We start from the raw sequence: 21165 nt of genomic DNA, 5'->3' as shown, positions 1-21165 counted from the left end.
CTCCGGCATTCCCAATGGCGTTCGTATTGTGAGAATGCGAGTGACTAAACCAATACCTTCTTACATGACTATCGAATGCAAATCACCGAAGGATGGCGTGACCTATAAGCAAACAACGCTAATTACATATCCAGGGCAGACCCCAACATGCCAATTCTGTAACTATACAGCCTACTACGGAAAAACATGCGCCGAAGCAACTAGTCAAAACTCATCTACTACAGCCAACTCTAACATGCAGCCACCGATACCTTCAGATAAACCTAAAACAACGATCCAATTACCCAATAATGCAGGTACAACGACCACGACAACCGCTCCCAAACCAACAACTAGCATCGCCAATAAAGAAGCAAATACCGATGAAGACGGATATACAACAGCGACCCATAAGAACAAGAAACAAATAAGAACCTCTGATCGTGAACAGGAAGAAAGCAGTACAGATGACGACATGGACGGGAACGATAACGCGAGAGAAGGCAGACTGAATGACCACCAAGCGGCCTCACCGCCAAGGAAAAAGATCTCAACACGCAGCAGCAAACTGCGTCAACAAGATCTGGCAGACCGACATTCTTAGAATTTTTTTTTTACTTATTGTAAAAAAAATTAAAAGACCCACGGATCAGTTGTGCTAACGCATTGAGCCGTTTCAAATAAAATTTTAGATTGAAAAAAAAAGAAATATTATAAATATGAACAAGCTCAATAATTTCAGCATCTCTTTATTCCGACATATGGACGGGTATACATCGCACTTACTTCACCTCTGTCGAAGAATAACGTAGGTGTAAGGCCAACTTTCTTTGATGATTTCTGTTGTTCTGTAGTTGAGTGCCCAGAAAATATAGAACAGCTGCTCTTGGGTCGATTTCAATTTATTTATTATTTTTTCTCTCTTTTTCTTCGTTATCTCTGCTCATCTCTCTCATTTTATTCCATAACGAACACAAATAAAACTAAAACATGAAATCGAAACATTAATCCCAATTTATTGACTGTAGACTCAACTAGTTACATCATTTTAGTCGCTCTCCGTGATAGGCTAATGATGTTTGTTCACTGTATCGTCAGGTCGTTTTTAGACTTACATGGACATTAATTGGAAACCATCGAAAGAGACAGAAATGCTGCTGCTTACAACATTAAGTTTATTATGATTGATTGACTAATATGTGGTTTAGCATCTATTGACATCCGTTGAAAAGTAAGGATAAAATCACAACAGATAGTCCTACCGCTACTATGTACGTTTCTGTATGTGAACAACATTAGTAATATACGACGGTATACAATTCTTGGGTTGATGAACACCTCAGAAAAACCGCTGTTTTACCACTTTTTGGCTTGTTTATTTTTTGGCATTTTTCTTGCTTATTGTTCGATTGTTTAAAATATCACTACTTTGCGGACTAATAATGTTTAAATACGGACCGCATTCTCCGCATAAAATGAAATTGAGTGTCAACAGAAATACTATTGCATTAAAATGACGCGAAAACAAAAACTGTCTTCTCGACTATATTGTCATCAACTAACGGAAATGTTTTTGTCTAGCACGCTTGAGTGAGATGCCTGATGTTTCTACTAAGCGTACAGTGCACTAACCTATTACAGAAATTCAATCTGCTTATGCTTTAACTAACTTTATTCTGGCTAATATATAACATAATATCTGAGTTTTGTTAGACACAACCACTAGCGATAAAGTTCTCATTTTGGGACAGTTTTTGAGCTCACTTTTCTATAAAACTTCTGCAATTTTATTATATATTTCGTTTATTTTATTCGGTTCAATGCATTAGCTAAATGAAGCCTTGTGTCTTCAATATATTTCCATGATGTGAACAATGAAAGTGATAAAACGTAAATGGTTGTCCTACAGATCTCGTGCGAACAACTAGCGATTGCATGTGGAGAACTATTTACTAGGCTGAGAAATATTTTTCCTAACCAACAATGTCGCGGTGGTGTTCATTTCTATCTCGTACACTTCCTTATCATCATAGTGGTTACTGCCATGTCCATGTTCGCGAATTTCTGACGGGTCACGAGTGTCGACTTCCTCAATGATGGTGCCGACCGTTGATTTTGAGATACTAGACGCAGTTTTTGCCGTCAATATTATCCGAACAGCAGCCAAAATTTGGCAAATGTTTGTTTTTCAGGAAATGGTTTTGGAGACTATGTATATGCAAAGATATAATGTGTAAAATAATACTATCGCATTCAGTTTTTACGTGCAGGGTCAGGTTGGAGGAAATATGTCTGTTCACCTAGATTTTCACCACAAAAACACCAATTAATATACTTCCTAGATGTGTCCTTTATAATGAATACCATTTTTTCCAAATGTGACAGGAATCTTTTAATAGCCACGGTGCAAGTAAGTGGTATCAGATCTTGTAGCCGAGCATTGATTTTCTCATCGTCCATATATATGAGGATCAACCACATGTTACAAGTTGTTATGCAAAATGACTGGTTTCGCCTGGGCTAATTTGTTAAATGGCATCAGCACTGAACGCCTGACATGGTTAAACTCGTTAAAGGCGATGTTCGTAAGCATAACCTCCATAATCACCTTCAGCAAATATTTCACATCATTAATGTTGCTCCAGCCAAATACGGAGGCTATTGACTTCAGGTCTTTTCGCATAAGATCGATCTTATGCGAAAAGACCTGAAGTCAATAGCCTCCGTATTTGGCTGGAGCACTACTTCTTGCTTCTGCGACTCAATCATTCGACAGATCCCCGCAGCAAGAATTAAAGTAACAGTTTCGTTTGTCTTCCGACGAGTCACACAATATGAAGGGAACTGTTTTATCACACTCAGCATACTGAGTAGATATCCTGACCGCTGTCTTCGGTGGTTCGAAATAGCAATCTTCCTCACAATTCTCGCATTAATTTGTTGAAACCAAACAAGATACAATTTTTTTAAGAGTCACCGAAAAACATGTTGTTTCTTAAATTTATTTTTGAAAATTTTCGGGGGGGGCTTTAGCCCCCTAGCCCCCCCTCTGGCTACGTGCCTGTGTCGAACACGCCTTGTCTCGAGCCGACGTCAGCAGAATCGTAGAGGAGGTACTCTCAAACCAGTTGGGACAAAGGATGGAAGAACTTCGGCAAAGTATGCAAAACTTATTGACGAACCAGGGGAGACGTAACATAGATGCACAAGAGAGAAACGATGGAGATCGATTATTTCTACAAGAGTGTGACCGAATGAATTTTTCAATGGTTACCAATCCGCCCGTACCACCGCAATTGGAGCGGCCAATCCCCAATCCAGGAGTGGCACAGAATTTTCAGGGAAGCAGAGACGGGGTACCCCCTCGTAACGTAGGGGATTTTTTTTTCAGGAAATGAGTCACAAACCCGGAATAGGACAAATAATCTGGCGGGCATGGAAATGAATAATTGCTTCCGAACCCCAATTAATAAATGGCAAATTCGGTTCAGTGGTGAACAGAGAGGTATGACAGTAGAAGAATTTGTAAAAAGGGTGGAAATACTAGCTAAAAACAATCAAATTTCTGATGCAGAATTATTGAGCAAGGCCAATTTTTTGTTTAAACCAGAATCGCCAGCGGAGATTTGGTATTACACATTTAGCAGCAAATTTACTTCGTGGGCAGTACTTAAGTATCATCTGCGGATACGTTTCGAAGTGCCGAACAAAGATAAAGTACTAGAGCGACAAATTAGAGACCGAAAACAGCTTCCAAATGAAACTTTCGTCGCCTACTTAGGCGAAATCGAAAGACTTTGTCAACAGATGTCACAACCAATAGATGAAAAGACAAAGTTGGACGTGCTATTTGAAAACATGAAGGACTGGTACCGTCCTCACTTCGCGTTTTTGAATATCGCTCAATTAAATGTAGAAGCACTTTGTAGTCTCTGCTACGAACTCGATAAGTCGGTGTACCGATCTTACGCTCCGAGGATCAGACCCTATGCTGTTAACAATTTGGAAGGTGTGGATGGCGAAGAACAGGATGAGGACGAAGTGAACGCGGTGAGTAGATTCAAACCCAACAAGGACACTAAGATAGCTGATCCACCCAAAACAATTACAGAGCCTGTTAATGACTCCGAAAATAATGTATTGTGTTGGAACTGTAAGCAATTCGGCCATTTTTGGAGAAATTGCACAAGGGGAAAAAGAATATTCTGCCATATTTGTGGATTAGCAGAGGCGGTAGCGTACAACTGCCCAAACAACCATAGAATGATGAGACCATTAAACCAAAAAAACGACTCCAGGGAAAGGAATTAGGGAGGATCCTTTCTAGCAACGATAATTTTACTCCCACATCAAACTACTACAGCAAATTCTCAGAGGTGATGAATATAAATGTCCGCGCTAACAGATGTCCACATGTGTCGGTAACAATTTTAGGAACAGTGATGGAAGGGTTGCTCGATTCAGGGGCGGCAGTGAGCATAATAAGCGATCGTAGTTTGCTTGAAAAGCATAACTTTACGGAAAACTCATCGAATTTACGTATCAGAACAGCTGATGGAACGACTCATAAGTGTGTCAGTATTGTATACATTCCGTATACGTTCCGAGGAACAACAAAGGTCGTACCGACACTGTATGTTCCCAACCTTGCGAAAAACCTTATTTTGGGGAGTGATTTTTGGAAGACGTTTAGAATTGAACCGGCAGTAGAGGAAAATGGAAATCTAACCCGCCTAAATGTTTGTAGCATAGAAAAGGACGAAGCAACATTGGGCTTCGTTGAAGATTACTTCGCAGCCGAAACGACTGAGGTTAACATTATCTTGGAACCTACCGAGGAGGTTCTTAAACCAACCGAGACAGAAGAAGATGTGAGCCTAGAGTTGCCAACCAAAAAAGAGGCTTACCCATTCCCCGACATGCACGGAATATTAGGGAGGATAGAGAAGGCCAAGTACTTTTCGATCATTGATCTGTCCAAGGCTTATTGGCAAATTCCGCTGGCGGAAGAAAGTAAGGATTACACCTCTTTTCGAGCAGGAAAATCGCTTTACCGGTTTAAAGTCATGCCCTTTGGATTGACTGGAGCACCGATTACGCAAACTAAATTGATGAACAAAGTTCTAGGATACGACCTCGAGCCTCAAGTTTTCGTCTATTTAGATGACATTGTCATTACATCTCGAACGGTGGATGAACACTTAAGGTTACTGCGGACGGTAGCAGACCGGTTGAAAGGAGCAAACTTATCGATAAGCATCGACAAATCTAAATTTTGTCAAAAGAGGATTGCATACCTTGGCTACATTTTGTCAGAAGAGGGACTATCGATTGATAGCTCGAAGTTAGAACCGATTTTGAGTTACCCTTCACCAACCACATTGAAGGAGGTAAGAAGGTTAATGGGCATGGTGGGTTTTTACAAACAGTTTATAGCGAACTACAGTACTATATTGGCACCTATTACTGATCTATTGAAGAAGTCAAAATCGAAACTTATTTGGACACAAGAAGCCGAAGCGGCGTTCAACAATGTTAAAAATATACTCACGTCACCACCAGTTTTGACTAATCCAGATTTCAGGCTAAAGTTCGTCGTAGAATCCGATGCATCAAAAGTCGCCGCAGGTGCAGTACTGGTTCAGTACCAAGAAGGAATTAGACGTCCAATTGCATTCTTTTCAAAAAAATTTTCGGCGACGCAAAAGAAGTACTCAGCAACAGAGCGTGAATGCCTTGCTGTAATCTTGGCGATTGAAAAATTCCGTCATTACATCGAAGGCACACACTTTACAGTCGTTACCGATGCCCAATCCTTGAAATGGTTAAACCAAGTAAGTGTCGAAGGAAACTCCGCCCGATTAGTAAGATGGGCGTTGAAGCTGCAGCAACATGACATTACCCTGGAATATAGGAAGGGTAAATTGAATATTGTGGCAGATGCACTATCAAGAGCGGTAAAAGATAAAGATATACTTACAATTGATCTGGATCTGGAGAAGTTACAGAGGAATATCGAACGGGACCAGGCAAAATATAAAGACTTTAAAGTCATCCGAGGGAACGTGTATAAATATGTTCCTAGCGTTAATCCGGCAGATCCTCGATACGAGTGGAAGTACATTCCACCTAAGGTTGACCGCATAAAAATCCTGGAGGCGGAGCACAGCATTGCGCATTTCGGGTACTATAAAACGCTGAAGAAGGTTCAGGAGAAGTATTACTGGCCGAGCATGAGTGTCGAGATAAAACGATTCTGTAGAGGATGTGACACGTGCAAAACGTCAAAGCACCCAAACACCAATCGTGTTCCTCCGATGGGGCGTCCGAAACTTGCTAGCATGCCTTGGCAAGTGATTTCGTTAGACTTTGTGGGACCGTTCCCAAGGTCCAAAAAGGGAAATACAGTATTGTTGGTCATAACGGACCATTTTTCCAAATTTGTCATCATTCAACCAATGCGGGATGCCAAAACAGTAGCGGTTGCAACGTTCATAGAATCTATGATATTCCTTTTATTTGGCGTGCCCGAAATTGTTATCTCCGACAATGGGCCCCAGTTTAAATCGGCCGTGTTTGCTTCATTGATAAAAAAATACAAGATTAACCACTGGACAAATGCCAGTTATCATCCAGCCAACAATCCAACTGAGCGAGTAAATCGCGTTATAGTTGCAGCAATCAGAACCTACTTGAAAGGAGAAGAACAGAAAGGGTGGGATGAGAATCTGCAAAAAATTGCAATGGCTATAAGGACAGCGGTACACGAATCTACGGAGTTTACGCCGTATTTTATAAACTACGGAAGGAACTACATAAGTTCTGGGGAAGAGTACTCGCGAATTAGAGAAACAGGAGAAGAATTAGAATACGAACCGGGGAAACTGAACGAAGAAATGAAAGGAATTTTTGAAAAAGTGAAGTTAAACCTGAAAAAAGCGTATGAGAAATATGGGAAATATTATAATTTAAGAGCTAACGCAACATCGGTTCAGTATAAAGTAGGAGACATAGTATTAAAAAAAAATCATTTCCTATCGAACAAAGCAAAGGGCTTTAACGCGAAACTGGCTAACACCTACTCACATGCGAAAATAACAGAAAAAATTGGATCTCACTGCTATGCATTAGAAGATTTGAATGGGAATAAGTTGGGTATTTTCAGAGCCGCCGACTTACAAGCAAAATAATGCGGCATAATTTACAAGGGTAACAAACCAAGGAGCACAAAGCCGAATTGCTAAACGTGAATTGGTTCCACTCGCCTCGCTGTCTATGAACCATTTTACACACAGATTCGGAGAAATGCGCTTCGGCACATTGAGAGCAATCAGTAAATGGAATCCAGCGTGAGTCTATGTGAGGCAACAGATTATGACCGGGTTCAGATGGCAACCGAAACAATTCGACGGTTAGACAATTGCCTTTGTAGTTCAAAACCCAAATCGAGTAACTGCCAACTCGCCGATGTTGACTCACCATCGCATCTGGCTCGAGAAGCGGATAAAAATGTAAAAATGTCAAGCTATGTACAATAAACTAAGAACTCGAAGGAGACACGGAAACACAAAACATCGTTTTGGATGGCCGTTATGGCAATGTATATAGTGTAAATAAAATAGGAATAGTAATATTAGAATAGAGAAGGTAGAACAAATAGAAATCTGAGTCGGATCGTTTGAAATGGAAGAATATTTCGTGGCGCTTAGATTCATAAGTAAGAAGTCTAAGAAGATGCCAGTCAAAACAAACTTGAAGTCGAGCCAGACGGTTAATACATAACGAGATATTCGAATCCACGCCAGACACATAAGCACTTTCAAGTTCACTTGCGGTAAATAGTAAATAAAGTTCAAAACCGGTTTTGCTCCATAGTTATTAGTAGCCCGAAGAAGGTCACTAGCACATACAGAAAGCAACACACTAGATTTTTTTTCAACAAAGCATTAAAAGCAATAGCACACACACATTCTGTAGGCAGATTTAAACATGTTAGCTAAGATTATCATAGGATACAAAATCAAATCTACTATGCATAACATACGATACTTTGAAGATGCATAAACATCTCGAGGTAGTACAGGCGATGCAACATGATTCGTTGCATTTTGTCTATAAAATATCCGACTAGTTTCGCGGAGCACACATTAGTTCGGTTTAGGTTAACCAAGGGTACAATCGAGTAGTAGTCGCGACGGGAAACTGAAAGGATTGTTCAACATTTCGATCATGTATTGGAACGTAGGTAGAAGACTAATCGTTTGATATCGGGAACAGTCAGGATTAGCAGAGGTCGGATCATTTTTCAAAGAAGGGATCAGCAAAATTGTAGAGGAGTTTAGGGATGCGATGTAGAGATCGGTTTGAGAATTCTGTTCGGGTTGTAACCTGAACGCGAGGAATAGTTATTTATTCCAGTTTAAGTTGGTTCGTCGGCGCGTTAAGCACGTAGTGCGGTCGAATTGTTATTTGACGAAGGAAGCAAGGCTTCCGTTCTTATTGGTGTAATATGGCTCGAGATTGTTATCGGAGCAAGCTAAGAAGCGAAGAAGATTTAGAAGAAGAATAAGAAGAAGGAAAGTGGAATCGTACGGGGGAAATCAGTGGAAAAGTGATCCGATGAGAATAAAATAAGTTCATAGAAAAGTTTGTTTAAAATCATAACAAGCAAGGAATAAAATAATGATTTTGTGTAGTGAAATCAAATCACCTTCGTTCGGAATATATGATGAAAATGCAAAAAGGAATAAAAGTAAATGGAACGAGTTTGGATAATTAAGAAAAGGTAATTTTTTTTAATATAGTAAAAGCTAATAGCAGTAAGGAATAAAATATAAATACCTTAACAATATTTCGAAAAAACAGCAAAAATATAAATAAAAATATTGCCCTCGTCAATATTTTTTAAATTGAGTTGGGGGTAATGTAACGATGTTACAGATAGAGCCTGTTGAATGGCTGAAGTTGCTCGATCACGCTAATGTATAAAGCAGCAATATTTAGCCCTTGTGTGACGGTAGCGCTATATGCGACTAATAGTCGAACTATTGCACCTCTTAGTCGCGAGAAAAAATGCATCAGGTGGTACTCATGGTCATATCTTTAAAAAAATCTTTGGACATGATGAGTCCGCGAATTGGTGTTGGTGGGAATGCGAATAGTTGATGGGTGAAATAGGAAAAGATTTCTATGGTCTGAATAGCGATTCTTTCTCGATTCGTTCGGCGTACCAGTAAGACGGCTTTAAGCTGCGAAAAAAGTGAAGTTAAGAGAAGCTATCGGTTAGAAGTAACGGAATACCGTTCGAATTCGTTACGTAAGTTCAATTTAAAAAAAGCAAGATTGTATCAAGTTAATATTTTGAAACTTATAGATCGAGAAAAAGAGAAAAAAAGTGGAAGTTAACAGGCCCATGTGCGGGATAGTGTAGCTCCTTTTATGAAATCCTACACAGTGTTAAGGACCGCCAATTAAGTCCAGCACTTAATAGCAATTTTGCTCGAGGTTCAGGATCCTTCAAGCGAAGGTGTTCCGTCCGGGTGCTATAGCATCCAAGCAGGAGTAGGGGATAGCGACCAGCCACGCTGTCTCTGGAGACGTTCCCGAAGCCTGCCGGCTTGTAGCCTAGCTCGCCGTCGGGCCAGTGTTCGACTCCCTCGCCCTGCGGGCCACCCAAAGGAGAACCACGCCTTTGGAGCTGATTCACCGGCCACCACAAGTCGGGCATCAGCCACATAGCCTCGAAGCAACACCCTCTCGAGAGGCAGGAATCAAGCGTCGTGATCACGATCAGCCGATTGAGCCGCCGGCACGGAATGATAAGTCGGTATTTTCGCCGCCGCTCAACATAGCAGTTAGTCGAGACACTGACAGCATCGGTGTCAATGTGGTAACAACGATTACAGCCGCCTCGCCTCAACTCTGAAGGAAATCACCGTGGACGAATAAGGTCAGATCTGAACATTGTAAAAACTTTTGTAAATATAGCAGTAAGAAATATCAATGGTGTTGTTAGAATACGTTTAGTGCCATAGAGAAGTTTAAAATCCAAGCGCTTGGAAATAGATAGTGGTATAGGTCGGTTTAGTAGAGTTCTACGAGTAGAACAGTGATCGATGTTAACCCTTTCAAGCCCAAATACAGTTTTATGGTATTACCGAGAAGAAAGAGAGAGTAGTTATTTGGTGGGGTGTAAATCGATTTATGATTACCGTCTTCAAAGGTTTTTTTCACGATATTGGTGTTGGGTGTCAGCTGATGTGTTCGCGGAGTAACTAGGGAAGTAATTCGGGGAATTTGATGGACTCGCCCTGAGTCTCGCCGGGCAATCGAAATCTTGCTGCTTCACATACAATTGGGGTTCATCCCGTTGTTTGGCGCGAAGTGAAGGCAGTTTCAACCCCTGAAACACGGTTCCTTTAGTGACCTGTTACAAGGATAAGGTAGACGGGAAATGTTGATGCTTCATCTACTTAACGGAAGGTAGACGACTCTTCCATAGGTGTCATCATCAGACTCTTCCATAGGTATCGCGGAGTTGGTGGTTTGGAAGGGTATAAGGTCTAGGATTCGCTCCAAGCATGCGATGCGACCTGTACAGCATGATTTATTAGGTAGTAGTTTAGTTGGTTTTCGAGTATACGATGACACGAAAAAGAAAAGATATTATTTAGTTTTTGGTTCTTTTTAAATTCTGGGTAACCGGCTACCGAGAGTATCCTATGTTTTCTAAACAAAAGCAATTTGAACTCCACACAACCGACCGTGGGAGTATTGCTTAGAAAATCTAATCTTGTCTGCATAATGGTCCGAATCACTATTTATTGCGACAGTATTTAGACAATTTTCGCTATTCCTTCTCTACGATATACTACCGAGTGATACTACGTTGTACAGACTAAGAGTTATCATAACTCTTAAGATGTTATAAATCAAGGAAAGTATTTCCTATTTTCCATACCGGATTGTTTGTGAAATACACGTATACGAACGATAATATCGAACATTGAAGCGAAATACAAAGGATCGTTAACCTGATGAACGGGCTTGTTAACAAAAACGTAAATTGAAATTAGATTCATTAAAAAAAGACGCGGCGAATTTTCAGTACTTATTGACCCGTGATCATCGATACTGACCAGATTAAGGTTTTATTGGGGCTAATTTCCGAACAACTGTCAGCGTACGACCACAGATCCTAGCCGATCTTCACTAATGCCACTCCCGCTCGAACCGAAACTGAAACAGACTCCAATCCGTCAACCTGTCGAAGTGAACGAACTGACAGCGGTTGAGGATAGAACCCGACCCAGTCCCGAGTTTAAGCGAAAACGGCAAAAGGCGGCCTATACCTCGGTTGGCACCGCGGTGTGGTAAGGGATAGGAGTTCTATATCAGAGGTGAATGGCGACATCGATTGGCCTCAAGTGGCACGATAATACAGCTTTGCCAACCTCAACTTTTGGTTTTATGAATAATGTCCACAAAGTTGTGAACTAATCAGCGCGCCAACAAAATAATATAGGGGAGCGGGGTTGTGTGTGTGTGTGAAGGGGAACCACCCCAGCCTATCTTGGTATACTAGGTGATGGTGATTGGGATGAGACAGGGATGGGTGGATGTGTTGTGGGCTTGATGAAGGGTGGGTAGATTTGGTAGGATGGGTCTTTATGAGGCGAATTAGGTAAGGGTTGTGTGTAATGAGGGGGTTGGAAGTAACTCCTCACCGAATACCCCTAGCTACGCCCCCGTTAAAATACAGAAAACCTATATAAGTAAAAAAAATGGTTGACGATATTCATAGTGATTGCATCTTTAAGAGAAAGGCAAAAATGTGCCAAACTCCAAAAAAAGTAAATTTTAAAAAAAAAATCGAGATTACTTCAAATCTCGACGTTTCATGCATTTTAAAAACATTTAGCATCAAAAATACAAATTCGATTTTGAAATTTTCCTGTATTTACTGTGGAGAGAGCTCTAATGAGCTAACATCGTGCTGGGAGAAACCTCACGAGAAGTGCTCACAGTGCATTTTCGCAGAAATGGTGAAGTATACTGCCCACCTGTCTTTTTAGGAAATTCCTATCCTTGCTTACAAACTAACGAGCCTGATTCTGACGACCCACAGGAGGGAACATCTAATGTTTTGCGGGGGCTTCTTGGTAGAGCAGAAATATTTCGTCCCATAGACTGCCTCATAAGGGACCCTAGGTGTCCAGTGGACACTGTCCACCTCTGCTACTGCGCCCAGGAACATCAAGTAATAATACTGGAAGTGCTGTCCTAAAGTCGAAGCAAGTTGCTCATGGACTTGGTAATTTGAATTCAAAGAAGGGTTAACTCGCCAACTCTTCCAGGGACTTTAAAAACTCAAAAACTTTTGGCCAGCTTGATTCTCGACGCCATGATTCGAGTTCAGACTAAACGAGTACAGAGTACCCGTGTTGGGACAAAAAGTACTCCAAAATCTGCGCACAAAAGTTCTCCGCGCATAAGAGTTTTTTCAATGTCGGGACACCAAAAAACTTTAGATAATAAGCGTCATTGGAATGAAAAAGAACAGCTCGACGCAAGTCAAAAACGCGATTATTAGTGCTATTTCGTTGACGGGTTGACAAGAAAAACATCAATGAGTACTCTTTGGGGTACCGCCAGACGTATTCATAACAAAAACAGTACTGAAGAGAGCGTGGAATATTCAAACCAGTGGATATTCGATTTCGCCAAGAAAAAAATCTACTGCGCCGCTTCACGATACCACGAACGAAACACCTTCCACAATGGTGAAGTTCTCACTTGATCTTTTATCATATAACAATAAACTCCCAGGACCAAATTCAATCAAATTAAACTTGTTGAAGAATCTGCCAAGAATAGTTTCTTGAGGTAACATTGTCCCACACGAATGAACCCAAGTGAGTGCCATCGTCATCCAAAAACCAGGAAAATTAGCCTCCGATCACAACTCGTATCGACCGATTACTGTGCGTTCATTTATCCAAAAATTCGTCTGTTCCGCCTCGACAACATGGTTTGCGCAAATTCAAAAGAACGATTGATTGCCTTGCCTTACTATCAACCGAAATTGGAATGACTTCTGCACGCAAACACCAGATGGCATCAGTATTGCTGGGAGGGGGAAGAGTGTTTTTGATACGGTTTACAACAATCTTTTCTATGAGAAACTGCCAAGCAAGAAGAATGCAATCGAACCGTATTGTGAATCTAGAAGAGTTACCGGAACAATGTGAGAGCGTTTGAGTACTTTAACCGTAAAATTTTACCAGATTACCTTTATTTGGGTCACCTCGCATTGTTCCATATCAGTATTTTATCTTTATACGTCTTCCAATTGTTGAGATGGTCTCCCATGGGTAACTTACCATGAATCCAACTCAAAATTTAGTGTAGTTTCAAGATATACTGGTCTCATCTTGCGCATTTTTGCGCCGAAGTAGATCTTAAATCTTCTTACAAATTGCTTGCCTAAACAAAATTATATCACTGAAAAATTCGTGGTTTTTACTAGATTTGTCAACTATTTCTGCTGTCCGATGTGATTGACTACTATTATTCAAATGGGTTTACATAAAAATAGCCGAAAAAAGACTCATGGAATTTCAAAGCTGATAGCTGAACTGGATTCATCGACCCAAAATTAGTTTAAAACCCAATTATTAGCCACATAAACAACTTTTTATGATTTTGTCACAACTTTGCATGGGGAGGTGCCATTGTGCAATGAGATGGAGAACTCTTTAGCTAAGAAGGTAGCTTTAGAAGGAAACATCTCCGAAAGACCTATTTGCGTCAATGCTTCTTTCTGTATTTCTCTTCAGTGGTCACTCGAAACTTGGCAAATCGCAGGGAGCAATAGGGAACTTGGCCGATGGCTTCTATTATTCCGAAAGTATCGACGAAGTTTTAGTTTAGGGGATTGGAAGTGGGTCGGGATTTCAATGGTGTGATGTCCCGGCGCATGTCCAATCACTACACGTTAAATGAGCATCTCCAGCGTATTGTGGCTGTGTTCCCGAGCAGAAGAAAATAACTTCAGAATACCAATTTTAGATATACTGTACCCAATACTTGAACACCACAATAAGGTATTGAGCAGCCTTGCATAAGAGGTAAAATACCTGAAATAATAACTGAGACATGTACTACGAATAACTAGTTGATAATGAAACGAGTTATTGTAATACCTGAATAATAACAAAAAAATTTCAACCTTTCAATGACAAAATTCACTGCATGTAGATATTCAACAAGGCATTGATTTGGTATTTGTAAAAATCACTGGAATACATAAATAATACTAAAATGTTTCTTCAATACCTGCTTAATACCTCAATGAGGTTCTATTAATTAATTAATAGCAGGTTTTGGTATGATACTTGGAAATAGTATGCTCGGGTTTGGCCAGTTATTTTCTCCTGGTCGGGTTGAGTACTGTTACGACAGCACAGTGGCACGATTTAGAACAAAAGGTGGACTAAAGTCCAAACTTTGCCGAATCGGTTCAAATAGGACGATTTTATGTAATTTTGGTACGCTGAATTCGTTTTTGGTATCAAAACAATTCAAAAATAAGCGTTTACTATTCATTAGGGTGTCTCAAAAATATTTTTTTTCGAGATCGCTCTTAAAATTTGTGTATATTCATTTTCGTGTGCTAAATCGTTTTTGATATTAACAATTTTTTCATTATACGTTAGGGTGGCTCAAAAAATATGTATTTGTGAAGGTTCAAACATTAAAGATTTTTTAAAAAAGTTTTTGTGCGTTGCATTTCCATTTTAATTGTAAAAATAGAAATTAACTTTACTACTTATTAGAGTGGCTCAAAAGCAAGTATTTTGTCTTTTAGAATAATTTTTTTAATAGTAATTTTGGAATTTATTTTCCCTATTGAAACGAATTAATTTACATCTCATTATGGGGCTTCAGAAATGACTATTTTGTTTTTACGGATCAACTAAGATGTGTTCGACTAATTTTGAAACATTTAATTCATTAGTGGGTAACATTTTCTATCATTTTCAAAACAAACATTTTGAGCGTCTTAGTGGAATGTTTAATTACATTCACTAATCAACAAGATGGTTAACGATTTTTTTTTTTCGTAGGTGTGTTTTGAGGTATGTAGATTGCTTATTTGATATCTTTAATGAAAATAAATCCAAAACCCTTTTTTTCTTGTATATGGTTCATTTAACAATGGTGTTATTTTATTTGGATAATATCGCATACCCTTAAGCTATATCAGTGCTATGCAAATTCGGATCAAAATAGTCTCATCAAATGACTAGAACTCAACTGTGTTCAGTCTATTTGACAGATATCGCGTAAGTTAGCAAGAAATAGTTCCAGAAACATTTTATAATCTATTTCTGATGGTTGAAAATATTTACTGATTTCCAAACATTATCAATACCTCTGCCATCTAAAAAAACCATACTTCCCACTCGGCTCGTTACTCTTGATCACTAGTAAAACCCTTGTAGATCATGCTCTCAATGCTATTTGAAAGCTGTGCATGTATTCGTGTCATTATTCTAGCTATAAAGTGATTATTTAAATTCAACATCAGTAATAACCATGCGTCTCCATTCACAGTTTTTTTTTTTAATTTTGATTGCTTATCGCAAGTTTTCGCAAAACTAGCTTATGCTCATTTTAAAGAGAAAATTTAAAGCTTTCGAATGAGTATAGTGTGATCGCGGGCATTCACGGGCGTCGTTGTTGTTATCGCATTAGAAGTTCGAATTCCATAAAAAATCATGACAAACAGTTATCTAAACACTAACTAAACCGACTAGTGACTTATTTTTGGCGATTTTACGATGTAATTTTATCACACGGATAATTTTGGTGAAGTAATGCAATGCATAAAATCAACCATTTCTTTGAAAAACGAAAATAACCGGATGTAGTTCCTATAGTCAAATGATGCAAAAACACTAGAGTTATGCCCTTAAAAAAGCTGCCAAAAATTCATTTTACGTTCAAATCACTTGAAATCTTGCAAAAATGTCTCCGAAGGCTCAGCTGATAGGATAAAAATACTAGCGAGATTATCGCATAGCATTCATATATGGACTTAAGTCCGGGCTCGTCCCACTGTGACAGGTCCAGGGTTGCCATATTTACAGATTTTCCAGTTCGGGTTATCCTGACAAGCAGCGATCTTCCTTGTATATCTCTCGCAAAAACCTTCTTAAAACCTAATTTAGTACCCTCTTTTCGGCAAAACTAAAAACTACGATATTATTTCATTATGAACTCAAAGCACCATGGGTACACTGGCAGTGTTCTCAAATAACTGAGATTTGGCATTAAAATCGAACCTAAGATGGGACGTGCGGATAAGACAAAACCTAATGTCCATTTAAAATATGTGAGACAGCAAGCGAGGCTATACGCGACGAACGATAAAAAAGAAAACATCTCCCGTTCCAGATTCAAACTATCAAAATTCGAACAACTATAACATTTATCAGGAATACTTTATCAGCATACTTGCTTCGGCAGAGTTGTTAGGTATATCCTGGACTATGCACTTATATTATTGATTAGATTCTTCAGGAGATCCGAAGGCTTCAGAAATCAAAATGCAAAAGTTTTCTCATCCTAATTCCCATACAAATTTCCAACGCAATACGCAACGCCGGGTCAGTACAAATCCTTCCCAAATTTTGCGCAGTTGTGTAGGATCCCAACTGGAACAAAAAACGATTTGCTCTCGCCTGACGCGACTCTAATAGCGACACGTGCTTCGCGCGTATTTGTGGTAGTTTGAATATGCTCATCACAGCATGCTGTGGGCTTGATTGACATTTTTCATTCGTTTACGTTTTGTACTGGTCCAAAAAGTCGCGCATTGAAAATGAAGTGAAAATAAAGGTTTTGGATACATAATTAAATTAAAAAGGTGTAACTATGCGAAATTTGCGAAGCGATTCGTGATGCGCGTGTGAAATCCATCATAATCAAGTTTAAGGAACTATAAAGAAATGAGAACGAGCGTCGGAATGGCCCAACATATCAAGAAATGGATCAATCTAAAGACCTATAGAAAGTAAACAAGCAAGAACAGTAGCATCGTGCTGTGACAAGGGCCGGGAAATTGTATTTGCGAGTTTAACAGTGATCGGTTGCATGTATTGTGATGGTCGACGAGACCTATGTGCAAGAAGACATTAAAACCCTTCCAGATCCGCAATATTTTACTGTCGTCGTAGGGAACGGTGAGAGTGATACGAATAGGTCGTTTCAAGTAGGGAAACTTAATCGAAAAGTGCTGGTATGGCAAGCAATATGTTTCTGTGGTTTGAAGTCCATAGTTTTTTACAATACTGGAAATATAAATGCGGAATGGATATGAGAGTCTAACGGAGAAGTTGCTTATTATATATGGGAAGCATGGTACATTTCCACTGTATTGGCCGGATTTAGCGACCAGTATAGCAGCTTGGAATATAGGGTAGATAAAACAAAATTGAGCTAAAATATCCAAAAATATGATTAAATACTTGTCCGCAGGTCGATGAAAAGTTTTGGATCAAAATTCACGAAAGAAATAATAATAATTTAATCTGGTCATCATAATGTTCAAGTTCAATCTTGTACAATAAAGGACCAGACGTTTGTATAGAATGTCGATCAGAAATTGGATATAACAAAATATAAGTAGGTTAATTCATTCTGATTACTTCGTAGTTATTAGATAGGTAATTCCAATCTGTTGCTTTGTTATGGTAAAAGCCAATAATATTTATGAGCATGCATCGTGTACACATATGTTATCACCGAACATAGCCTCACATTGCTGTTTGTTAACCAAAAAAAATCGATCGCTCAACGTGAAGCCGCACAACTGATGACAATGTAAATAATTAATATTTATGTAACCTTCCTCGAAAAGATTGGAGCCGCTTTTCCGCATAACCCAAAAAAGGACAAGAGCAAAAAAAGCACACCATAGAAGAATGCTTCCAGTCTCACTACCCAAGAGCCGGTATCTAGAATCGGAAACACACAAACAAGCACATGAATAAAACATGACCTATGACAGAATTAGGATTGTGCGATTGTCTTCGATTAGGCCAGAGACTCAAGACTGCGTTGGCGGAATAAATCGATTGGAAGGCGCATAAAAAGGCTTGAAAAGGACACAAAGGACAATAGATTTATCACCCCCGCAGTGGAGTGAGCTGCTCGAGAAACGGATTCAATGGAAATCAGAAACAAATAAAAAGAATACTTTTAATTAAATAAAGCACCTACTTGAGCAACTCGATGCGACCGTTTTCCTGGGCTCGTGCAAACACCTCTACCGGGCCTCCCGTGTAGTACCAACCGAAGGCAACCACCAGAACTAAAGAGAGTGCAAGAATACAGGCCTGAAAATAGAAAACAAAGAAAAAAGCTCTCGTTACATTTTAATACACCCTAAAGAATACTGTGAACTGATTTCCCGTATAACGTCTCATAATTGATCACTCGGAAACCCTGCATTGTTACTATACTACAGTACCGCATGGCGGTCTAGTTCAACAAATTCAATTTAAGCTGAAGGAACGCCATATGTTTCTACATCACTCCGATTGAGTGATTGTGTGAACATCAGTCAAGACACACTGTTCCATTTTTCACTAGCTCAACTACGTTTAAGCTTGCCACATCCACCAAATGAAATCAGATCTCAAACCCACGTCGATCTGGTGAATTGTAACACGTGCTCGTGCGGATAATTCATTCAACCATTGGACCACATCGGGACAATTCGCTGCTTCCGTCCTGGCTGGCAGCCGGGGAAATAACGCTTTTCTCACCTTCGTCGTCCCGAATCCAAACCGGCAGCAGCGGTCGCAAATTTGACAGTTTAGAATTTCCATAGTAATGCCGTACAATTAATCTTAATATCCCAGTCCAAACTCTAAAACACATGGTAGGCATTAGCCACAACTCGTCCCTTTTGCCATTCAGTTGAGCATCTTTCCCCCCAACCACTTGGAAGAGCTCCGAATTGTCAAAGACAATAGACCTTCTTAAATGAATACGCCAGTGCCGGAAGGAAAAAGGTATCTGTTGGGCGTCGAGAACGAAGATTTTTATTTCAACAGAGACGACACACCGCCCTCCGAGTCAAGTTAAAGCAAATCTACATAATAAATTTACATTAGTCCTATTTATTTTGTCCTCTCCTTCGCAGCTCGCTAATAAACTACCAACCGTTCTCCACTGGTGTCAAGACCCACTTGAACGCAGTGCCTCCTCTCGTATCGCCACCACCCATTCGACTGAGGCGGCTGTCTGTTAGGGTTAACGTGATGTAATTGGTAATATTCCCTAGCCGAGTAACTTTTGCCGCAGTGGTGCTTGAATCTGCCGCTATCACCGTAGCCACCAAGCAGTACCCCACCCTCCAGGATTCGTAAAGGTATCTCAATGTTGGTGTTAATGAAGGCATAATTTGCCTAATTACAACCACCAAAGAGTAGCCAGTTTGTTGGGGAATTTTTACGCTTTTCCCCCTTACTGCAGAAAATACTATTTTTGGCCAGCTGCTAGCAATGGACCAGTTTGTACCTACTTCATTTCAGTAAAATATCTTAGCAAATAAGCCGAAAGTGTGGTTTCTTAATTTACCGAGTGCTCGCTGGTGCATGTACACTGACCAGAAGGCCAGGAATAAGATATTTTCCATAATTTCTCCGTTATAATTAAAACACCGTTCCACCAACGTATAATCAAGTTCAGCTTTCGGTTACATTCGCGGTCGGCTGTCGAAAAAGCCAGCAGCCATCGAAAAAAAGAAAACTTTATTACGGGGGGCACTCATGAATTTGTTCGGCACTTCATTATGCACAACCGTTTCCGAATGTAATTATGCAGGTATGCCGATGGCATAAAATTGGATTATTGTTTGAGAGAGGGTATTAATTGTGAAAATCAACTATCTGGAAACGATTTCGGCGATAATTTAGAAGAGAAAGGGTACACGAAAACAATACTTGACACAAACTAGAACGGTACAATTCAAAGTTTGATAAATTAATTGAAACGTCATTCAAATAATCCAATTCACAGCTCGGCAATTTCAGCTTGAACCTATTACAATTTAATATCAGGATGGTTTCAGAGTAAAAATTTCTGCTTCTGACAAGGGAGCTTCAACCGAAAAAAAATCTCATTGCGCCGAAATATTTTCCGGTTTCGGACGAGGATTGCCGAAAAACTTTGCCCCCCTTCGCTTCGCTCGCATAATCACATTAAAATCCGGACATAGTCAGACAGTTTTGTGCGATTTCAGTGCGGCGCATTGCTTTTCAATAACACATGAAGGAGCAAAATATGATTACTTAATGTTGCAAAAAATGGGAGGCTTGCAAAAACTATCAGAGCTGACGCTGTTCGATGTGGGATAATTGAATTCAATTATTTTTATAATAAATCGCTTTACCATATTAAAAGTGGGAAGGCAGGAGCCATCGCAAAAATACGGGTTTTGATGTGATTAACGAGGCATTTTTGATCGAAAGCAATGGGAGCCGAAAGAATAGGTTAGCATAGTCATGAGTGGCATTCTAAAACGGTTCCCTCATTAAACCACTACTGCTTTAGACCTAATTAGGCTTAATAATAAATAAATTGAGGGTTCACTGTGCAATTTTGAGAAGCGTCCATTATTTTACCTCAAATGTTCTAAACTTTAGTCTCAATCCTTGCCATATTGGAAATCTTACATGGACGGAAAAAAAATATTCCCAAAATCGTGAATAAAGCGCCATGAATTCTGAAACAATCGCGTTTTTACGTTACGAAAACAGGACTGAATTTTTCTTCCATGCGCTTTTACAGGAAATATCAAGTGTCATGTCTGGACATAAAAAACAGCGCTGAGCACCACAAATCGTATTCGTGATATAGATTACAGAACAAGGTACACTTTTATGATTCATACTTCCACATTAATCCGAGTAAAAACCGATAATAATAAAAAAATAACAGGTCTCGATAAAGTGAAGAGAAATTTCGAATACCAACATAAAATTGCTGATATCATGATCAAGAGTCACATTACTTTACATGTCAAGAAAACTCTTCAATAAAATGTCACGATAACGTGAACGGAAATTACGAAAATCGTGACTGAGATTCTGAAACCATGAACATAAATAA

General features: G+C 39.6%; 1 protein-coding gene across 1 annotated transcript in view; it reads right to left on the bottom strand.

Annotated features, from left to right (window-relative positions):
- The window catches only part of LOC131691899 (sodium-coupled monocarboxylate transporter 1), a 285364-nt gene that overhangs the window by 148567 nt on the left and 115632 nt on the right, over nt 1-21165 (bottom strand). Inside the window, exon 6 of the mRNA XM_058978642.1 lies at nt 18268-18383. Within this exon, the coding sequence (XP_058834625.1) occupies nt 18268-18383 (116 nt within the window). The remainder of the gene's footprint in view (nt 1-18267; nt 18384-21165) is intronic.

Source organism: Topomyia yanbarensis, chromosome 3 (genome assembly GCF_030247195.1).
Source record: "Topomyia yanbarensis strain Yona2022 chromosome 3, ASM3024719v1, whole genome shotgun sequence".
Taxonomy (NCBI): Eukaryota; Metazoa; Arthropoda; class Insecta; order Diptera; family Culicidae; genus Topomyia; species Topomyia yanbarensis.
The sequence above is the reverse complement of the archived record's forward strand: the minus strand, read 5'-3'. Positions and strand labels throughout refer to the sequence as shown.